Raw genomic sequence first — 10,043 nt, 5'->3', positions numbered from 1 at the left:
ATAATATTCATGATGTTAGCCAGAGGGGAACTGGCCCTCACAGTGAGTCTGGTTTCTCCCAAGGTTATTTTTCTCCACTAACCAACATCTTATGGAGTTTTGTGTTCCTTGCCACAGTCGCCTTCGGCTTGCTCACTGGGGTTATAAATACAATTATTATTTAATTACATATTTTTAAACCCAATTCACAATCGTATTTGATCAAACTACATAATGATGACTCTAATATTTTATAGATAATACAGTTTTAACTTCTGTTAATGCATGATTTTCTGTAAAGCTGCTTTGAAACGACGTGTATTGTGAAAGGCGCTATACAAATAAAAATGATTTGACTTGTCGACCAACAGAGCTGAAATATTCTTCTAAAAAGAAAGTCATACAAATCTGGGATGGCAGTGGTATGATGGTGAGTAAATGATGAGAGAGTATCTATCCCTTTAAGCTCGAGTGAGCCTCAAACACTGTTGCCTCGGTTGGTCTCTCACAGTGTCACAGAACATCTGGCATTGCGTGTCCAATGGTTGTGTGTCACAGTGAACATAATTAAATGTCATAAAGTAATATAGAACGTAATAAAAAATACTGTTGCGCCCAGTTCTTTGCTGCAGAGGGAGCTATTCGCTTGTCTCACTCTCAACACTTTTCAAGGGTCACTCTGTCGGGTATAATAAATAACACTGATCTAGACCACCAGCTGCCTCCATGCTATTCATAACAGCCACATATGTGTTCTTGGTGAAGTTTGTGTATTCTGAACATCAGCCAGTAGAGATTACTACAATCCCAGAAGTAAAGATTCTGGTGAGATTAAAAGATGTTCTCACATTGATGTTCTATAAATAGCAAGGAGTCGCAGAATGATGAGTATTCAGCAGCGCATCAGTAATCCACCAGAGGCAGCCACTAGATTACCATAAAAATCACATCTGAACTACTTGACATCGGCGCTCAACACGCTTAAGTTACTATAGCAGTAAGAAACGTTTGTAGTCTTCTCGCAACGTTTGGCTGACGCTGACACAGATAGTTTCTCCGCCCACTGCTCAGTGATATGATAATATTTATATCTGCTGCTACCAAAAGAGCATTTTTTTCACAAACCCAGCCCTCTTCTGACAAGATGTTAGGCTTTGGCACACGTCGGGGAGGACAGAATGCGGACAGATGGGGATATCAAAACAACAACAACACTGTGATGAATAGATTATAATTGTGACTTTAGCAGTGAGCGGAGCGATTGTCCAACTAATCAGAAATGGGATTTCTTCATCAGCTGCACCTTCTCCTGTGGAAGAACGTGACTTTAAAACGAAGAGGACCGGTAAGAGTGTCTTTGTTTACAAAGGTTTGGAATGAAAAAATGTCGTGTATATATATATATATATATATATATATATATATATATATATATATATATATATATATTATTATTATAATAATTATTATAGGCCTTGGGGTGTTTTTGTTTCGTACACGTCGCGCGGAAACGAGAGATGCACGAGAGCAGATGGGCGTCAGTCACGGATTGTGCCATTAAAAAAGATGCAGCATATACGAAATTATTGCAGCTCAGGTGCCTTCCATTTTACAAATTCATCACTATCAGTCGATCTCCTAGTAACAGGTGTTTAGGACACATAACAGGTTGTTTTTCCTTTAACAAACTGATTGTTCGACTGTGGTCGTGTGTGAGAGACCAATCATCTCAAGCAAGTTGAGGTTGAGAGGTGTGTCTAAACAACCTGTTTGTAGGGTGATTGATTGTCTCCAGAACTTGCTTTAGATGAGAGCTGAGCCTGCTGGTGATGAGAGTAGTAACCTTTTTATCCCTGATGTTCACCAGAGTGCTCTTCCTGTGCTTTGAATCAGCTTACGTTTAGCCTCTCCTAAAGCACAAATGCACTTAAACAAGGATTGCTAATGCAAAACCTCTGGTATATGACATGGCAATCAGGAAACATGATCCTTTTGCTCTGTGGCAAGGGACCGTGGTTTTAAGCATTTGGTTCTGAATGTGAATATTAGGGAGAAGAAAGCAAAATCATAGAAGCCCTTTTTCACTGTGATGACGTGTTTATCAGCATAAATCTATTTTGTATTTTTTTTATATTTTACATATTTAAAATATTGAGTGTAAATTCACAACATTAGACTTTGTGTTATATTACCTGGTATTAGTTAGTAAAAATGATTTACCACAGCTGTGAGGGGTTTCTATTACAGCGTGACAGAGAGTGACAGTAAATTTGTTTAATTCTTCGCTCTCTATTTTTTTAGAGAGCGAAGAATTTTCCTTTTCTGGAAAGTCATTCAAATGTAATTTTTTATTTTGCTCTTGGAGCGAATGGGTAGGTGAAAATAATATGTGCTGCGAACTCCCGTTCACAGTTGTTGAAGTTTCCGGAGTGTGAAAAAGGACTATTGTAGTAGTTCAATATCAAAACCTTCCTATGATGGACACAATGGAAGGTCTTAGGTTTAGGAATGAGGATTCACTTTTTGCTTTGTATTTGGCTTAAACATTTATTCTCAGCTAGGAAAGATTGGCATGTTATTGCTGAATAAATTGCTGCAGTCACTATTTGCATCAGTAAAGCTGTAATGTATGGAAGCATGAATGTTATGTTGTAGTATTAATTATTTTGAGCTTTCTCTACAAGGCTATTTTTGGTAGGCTACATTTGTTAGAGTAGAGTAACCTTTATTTATCCCCATGGGAGTGGAAATTACAGTGTTGCTCAGCAAAACATTTAATTAAGCAATGAGAAATTTACAATGTACACAGAATATACAGTGCAAAACAAATATAATTTTCAGAATTATATGCAATATACAAAATGGCATAGGCAAATTACTACAGTAATTTTAGACATCACAACATTTAAATAGTTAACTCATAACATGTCCATGGACTATAGGTTAACAGCTATATAGGGAAATATCTATAGGAAAGCTATATCTTTGGCCCTGTAACCGGTCATCAAGTGTTTCATTTTTAGCACATTTTTGCTTTCACAAGTTCATTTTAAATGGTCCTGCGGTGTGACCAATGAATGTATAAAAGTAAAAATATTCCATATACACTCTTAATTAATATGAGGTCATAAAAGCTGCATGCATAAAAAAAACTTCCTCAAAGATTTGAATGTCAGCTACTATTGAATCTTTCAAATTAAATTTTAATTGTAGTTCAACTCTGAGTGCTATCTAGGAGCAAGTTGGCCTGTAAATAGGAGCTTCTGAGTGTAACAACACTCACTGTTTAAATATTTGTATAAACTACATAACATTTTAGGAATTAGAGGAAGTATTTTAACCTTACGATTTAATCATTATTTTTATCATATCAGTTTTCTATTACTGTGTAACCCAATCTAGTATTTAACAAAAGTGGACTCTCAAGAGCCCTGCCCTAACACTCAATTAAGAAAAAAGATGCACTGCTTTGATTGGAGAACGTTTTGACCTGAAATGCTCAATTACTAAGCCTTGTTCCTCAGTCTGTTTGAAAATTGGTGCTCCAATATGTTCTATTTATAGCAGCAGTAACCATTTACAATAGCTCACGTTTGCAGCAAAGTCAGGCTCCCTGGAGGTAAGGATCACCCAGGTAAGAATAGTAACAGTCACGTCAGTGAGCTGGTGGTTTGATCACAAAGGCCCACTTTAGGGTGGGTTGAACGCGTTGCAGATTGATGGACCCTGGGAAGTGGCGAGTCAGCAAATGTGAGTACTTCAGTGTGCTCTGTTAAATGAATGAGGTCCAGAGAGTTGAGCTATCCCCTGACTCCCTGTATTTATTGGTTACACACTGCAAACATGTTAGAAGTGAATGCTGTCAGCTCTTTGTCAAGAGTGTTTGTGGTTTGGTGGTGGTGCAGTGCAGATGTCTTCAGATGTTTGTCAAAAACAATGCATTGTAGGGCTGCAACATATGATTATTTTTTATAATTGATTAATGTAACATTATATAACTAACTATTATATTCAACATCCTCAGATAACAATTTTTTCTTCTGCAGTATAGGTGCTAAAGAAAATGTACATTGTTTTAAAGCAGTTTTAGATATTTATATTGGAAAACAAGCCAAAACGAAAACAAATCAAAAACGTATTTTGTTGCCATGTATAATGGGGTGAAGACTACCCTCTCTCACTTTTCTGTTCACTTCAATCCATCTTTAACTCACAAAAAAACCTGAACTTTCTAATTTAAATGAAGCTGCATATTGTCAATTTTCTTCACGATAAGAAATGCACAATGACATATGTTATGATTCAATAAGTCACGAGCCATCACGATATGATCTAGCTGCAGCAAGTGTGCGCTCGAGGGACGAGTGTCCCCGCAACAGAGTGTGCCTCAGCCGGGTGCAGTTTTAATCTCTCCCCCCTAGATCGGGACATTTGTGCAACTCATGGACATATAATCCCATCATACTTTGATCTACATCACCTGAAGCTGTTTGGAAAGTTTGGAGTGCATCTGGACTGTGAGCTGTGTAAATCTGTCAGGCGCGATCTCCAGTGCTGCTCTCGCACGTCATCATTAGAATTTAATGTGATCTCATGTTACGTTAAATGAGCTCAAACGACTATTCGACAATTAATATTTTTGTTGCCAATTTTTGTTATTGTCAACATTGTCAATAATGTTGACTAATCGTCTCAGCCCTTGTATGTTGTTGAGAGATGTTCGGTAGGGATGATGTGGTTTTATGATTTAAGGTTGAGGTAATGAATTGCCGTACTGTCTGTTTGGATTACACAAACAAGAACTGTAGTTGGGGATGCAGTTGGCAGATAACAGCTTTATGTAGGGCAATTACGTTAATGTTCATTTTATTACTGCAATGTATGACTCATATTTTGTTTATTTGACAATGAGGATGAGTTATTTATCATAATGTTCTAGAAGTACTGGCATTAAATACCTGAATGACAGCTCTGTCTTGTGTGCCTCAGCTGACAGAATCCCACAGATATTTCTCTAATCAAATCACAATATTTGATTAAGGATGAATTTAATGGAGCCATCATGTGAAAGAAATAATTAGGCTTTGTTCAAATGTTAATTTTTTTACAAATTTTAAAACTTTCTGACACCTTGTATTCATCAACATGATCACAGCCAGTCAGCATGTTGTTTCTGAGAGTTACAGTACCCTAGCTTCGGCCTCATAATGCCAACTCGCGTTCAATCGCCACTTTTGCATCGGCTGCAGTGTTTTTGCCTTCACTTGTAGTGCAACCAGAAGCACATTGCATCAGCAATGTGGAAGACCCAGGTTCGGATCCCATGTTGAAATCTGGAATTAAAAAGCATTCTCATAATCAGTGATGAGTACGATTCAGGGGTTGCATTTTTCCCTCTAAAATAACATTTTTACTCTACTGATGGTTAGGTTCAGGTTTGGGGTTTGGGTTGCTTGGGTTCCGTTTATAAAATATGCATTCCTCTTCACTGTATTACATTCTGTACAGCTGAAAACAACTCCCGTTTGGCACCCTTCTGTGGAAATTACGCCTGGAAAACGGAGCTCACACGTACCCATACGTCCAATAACACTTACCACTTTGGCCACTGGGGCAGTGTTTCCAATTTCGGTAAGCGAAGACTGATTTCAGCGAAAGAAAAGCAATTAAAAGCAAAACAAATTAAATAAATATAAAACACATAATCTGATTTTTATTAACTATAACCAAACCACATTTGTCTGTGGTTTGAAATCGGATTAAAATCAGATGTTTAGAAATCCGTCTAATTTTGGACGATCAGTCTAAGATTATTTGTAAGTGCGGAAGTCAGTCTTAAAGAATTTGGGTGTAGTGTGAATATAAAGCCTAGGCCCCTTTCTTTACCTTTACGCTAATCCGCTCACAAGCCTGACTGACTGTTTTACCTTGTTAATAAAGCGCTACATTCACCTCCATCCTCCCTGAACAAAACCCACACACTTCTTATAGGATGTATTATGGTGCATGCTTTGAGGTTAGCTAAATTTAACCCAAAATTACTGTTTTAATGCTCCGGCTGTTACCTTATGCCAAGTGCAACATGGGCTGACCTACTTCCTGCAAGCTTCTATCCCTGAACAATTGGCTGAATCAGGGACAGGCATAGCTGTCTGTGTATCTATGGAGACAAATATAATATGAGAGAGAGGGAGAAAGATAGATGGATAAAACAAGAAAGAGTCAAGGCACAGACAGCAGTCAGATAACTGAACAGTCATTAACAAAGAGCAAGTGAGTGTAATGCCAACTGTCTCTGAATTATACATGCAGGCTGTACATTAATGGAATCACTGTGTGTATACTGTGAGCTTGTTTAATGCAGTGACCTCAGTACAGAAATGCAGATACTCTACCATTATTAAAAATGTAGTGTGTGTATGAATGGAAATGATGTAATTGCACATTTCTTTCTACTAAAAACAAAAATGTTGTTTGCTTAAAATGTGGGCTCAGATTTTTTTCTAAGATGACATTATATTTTATATTATAATAAAATGTGACCATTCAGCCTATACACGGCAAGAATATGAACATCAGCTTTCTAAGACAATATGTGTATGCCATTTACAGAATCACATTGCAGAAAACCCCTGTTCCTTTTACACTGGTTGCATTAGCTGCCTGATAGTGTTAAGATAAATATAACAGTATGCCATTTGCCTTCCATACTATTTTGGCAGAAATGTAAACTGAGTTTGGCAAACTGCAGGGCTCCATATTTGCGATGAAAATTAAATTGCAAGATTTATGAGAAATATTCAGTGTTCAAAGACTGTTGATTCAGCAAGCAATAAAGAAAGTTATGCTGCGTTCTGCAGAGCCCCTTTTGAGAGCGAATCTGCGTCAGTTGAAAACTAATCATACACATTATGTATATGCACAGAAAAGTCTATTAATTTAAAAGGAATTTAATTGAGAACCAATATGAATTTGAGATCAATTGGATTGTTATGGACTGTGACATTTTAAAATGATATGGCATCTTGGCAGCAGAATGATTAATTATAAATGTACATACTGTACATATATGAAATATGTAGTATCAGACATTGTGTATTGATGGTAAATGCTGTGTGTGAGAGTGATGGCACATTGGCACTGATGTGTGCTGTAACACTTTAACACTTACTACAGCAGAACGATTGTGTGGCATTAATTTATTAACATTTGCATGATTATGGAACACTGTGACTCACCCACTGGTTGATTAAGATGTACTGTATGATTAAAAATGGTTTGAAGATGTTAGTTTGGCTGGCTTTGGCAACGTAGATCAGGGGTGTCAAACTCATTTTCGGTCGAGGGTCGGATTGGGTGTCACATTATACCTTTTTTTTTTTATTTGTTAACTTGGTATACCCATGTAAACCTAAAGTGGGCACATGGAATTGAATTTCATTCATCAGAAGCCTTGAGAAAACATAGGTTATACTTACGAAATTGGTTAGGGGATTCTAATCCAACAACAACAACAATGAAAAAGAATAATTTTTTTACACACAAAAAAATAAAAAAAGTAAATACTGCTCATCGTTGAATAACTTTAACTTTAATGAGCCCTCTGAAACCAAACATGAACACAAAGTTAGGCCTAAAAAGAAACTTTCCAACTAATGTAAATTTACAGGCAGTCAAAACATTTGTACTGAATGGAGCATTGCATTGAATGTATTATAAAATAATAATTCAGTGCATATATTCGAATAATTTAGCTTTTAGACCTTTTAGACCTAATATATTCCCTGTCCATTTGTCAGTTGTCATTGTTGCTATAAGTGACTTGTGCAAATGCAGTGTGGGAGTGTAGCCCTGGAACATTTGTCACCCAGAGATCCAGTTTCAGCTGAGAAGCGTGAATTTGTGTGTAATTAAAAGAAAGAGTCTACCGAAATGAGATGTGAATATGACATGCAACACTATTCCAAAAAGAGAATAATGAATATGTGAGACAGATATAATAAATTGTTGGCATAATTTAGGCTGAATTAAAAAAAAATTCTTCTTAAATCATGCTGCGGGCTGGATTTGCGGCATTTGGCCTGCAGTCAGTGTTTGACACCCTTGATATAGATCATAGAATTCTCAGCACTGAACGGCACTTCATGGAAATGACTGTTTACAGTAATATTCCTGATTATGAGTCTGCTTAAAGGGAGTAATTGGGGCAAGTTCTCATGCTGAAAGTTTCCCTATGCCCAGTGATGGGTGCTCTGCTAGCCCAGCGTTGCTCAGACAGCCTGCTGAATTATTGAGATCTCTCAATACTCCTGGGAGAAGTACAGCACTGGAGGAAGATTGAATGAAATAAACATGAGATGGAGCAGAAGAGGAACAAGGGAGAGAGTGTCAGGAGGAAAGCACTATAGTGGTCAACCATTCAGGAGAAACATGGATTAGATGTTAGAAAGAAGAGATGATGGAAAGGCAAATTATCACTAAAATTTCACAAGTGTCACATAATTTCACATAATATTTTTCCATTTAACTCTAGTGCATAAACACTATGTTGATACTTCAAATGTCACAAAAACTGGTTTGGAAACACTTTTTGTCGAGAAAATTGGCATTAATGCAAAAAGTTTGTGTCACATGACAGGATTTACCCCAATCGTTAGCCTGTGTTAATCATGACAACGGTACACATCCTTGAAAGCCAATTTATTGTACGTGATTATGGATTGATCTTAACGGCATATAGATCCGATGCTGCAAACATGACTTCCAGGAATGCCAACACAAATATCCATATCATGCACATCGACAAGTGCACGGAGAAAAAATTAATGGCCACTGTTTGGGATTAATTTAATCGTGGTAGCATCCGTTTATTTATTAAAGTTTCTTTTCCTCACCATTCAGAATAATAGCAGTCATGGAATTAGCCCACAATACAAAAAACATAGAATTTCTGTGTGAAAAGATGTTTTAAATTGAAAATAAATACATAATACTAGGAGAAAAGCTTCAGTGTGCTTTTTTGGAACATGAACATATAGCCTAAATCTATGAAGTTATTGTTTATACTTTTGAAAAAATGCCGGCAAAATTACCTGTGTTAACTTAGGCTAAATAAATGATCAAATTAATAAAGCATTAAATAAAATAATTAATTACCAAACTAAAATAATACATATTTTTAGACCTATATATGCCTTTTCTTTACACAAACTTAAATTAGCCTTACCCTGTTCTGTAGATGAAAAAAAAGTCAGCTGAATGATTCTCAGAATGTTCAACAAATTTTTAAGTCTATAAACTATAGAACTATTTTTCCATTGCCGAGTTCACTTTCAGAAAACAAGCTTTTGAACATTTTATAACTTTCAAATATTTAAAATATAACCCTCTTTACCTCTGATCGCATTTGCTGAGATTCTTCAGGAAATGTAAATTGCATTATGACGCTAAAATTAATTTTAGATGACAATCAGGTTCCGTTGGTCATTAAAAGTTGCTGTACAAATATGCAGAACATAATGCATTTGTGATGGCAATGCTTTAGATTAGATGATTGTTCAAAATAGCCTATTGAATATCAGGAATGTATCAAAATCCTAATATTACACTGCATTTTTCTTTAATAGCTGTGCACACAGCATATGCACATCAATGGATGGTCTTTTTACTAAGTCCGAAAGTTTCCCCCACTACTTGGTGCAGGTTGCCAACTTGAGCAGGGCCATGACGATTCGCTTTCGGGTCGGAACCAGTGGCAACCAATATTACAGTCCTAACAGAAGGGCTACAGCTCCCTTTTGGTTACAATTCCTCCTCTTCTGATTGCTTTTATTTGTGAAATTAAACTGACAGTAAGCGGTCTAATTTCAATGACTTGAAATTATGAATCTCCCCATTTTACCAAAACTTCAGAGGAAAAAAATTAGGGACAGCTGGGTGGCAAAAGGTCCACAATTAGCGATAAACACACATTTCTGTATGGAAGCGGCTTAAGGGCAGATTTCTTTTGCGATAAACCAAAACTTATGCAACAAAGTGTTTTTGTAGGCATGACGTCATCAATC

General features: G+C 36.6%; 1 protein-coding gene across 1 annotated transcript in view; it reads left to right on the top strand.

The window, feature by feature from the left end:
• Positions 1–1,006: 1,006 nt before the first annotated feature.
• Positions 1,007–10,043, top strand: part of LOC127637640 (ATP-binding cassette sub-family A member 2-like) — a 92,251-nt gene continuing 83,214 nt past the window's right edge. Inside the window, exon 1 of the mRNA XM_052118811.1 lies at positions 1,007–1,324. Coding sequence (XP_051974771.1) covers positions 1,259–1,324 — 66 coding nt within the window. The 5' untranslated portion in view covers positions 1,007–1,258. The remainder of the gene's footprint in view (positions 1,325–10,043) is intronic.

Source organism: Xyrauchen texanus, chromosome 4 (genome assembly GCF_025860055.1).
Source record: "Xyrauchen texanus isolate HMW12.3.18 chromosome 4, RBS_HiC_50CHRs, whole genome shotgun sequence".
Classification (NCBI taxonomy): Eukaryota; Metazoa; Chordata; class Actinopteri; order Cypriniformes; family Catostomidae; genus Xyrauchen; species Xyrauchen texanus.
This window is presented reverse-complemented; position numbering and strand designations above follow the sequence as displayed.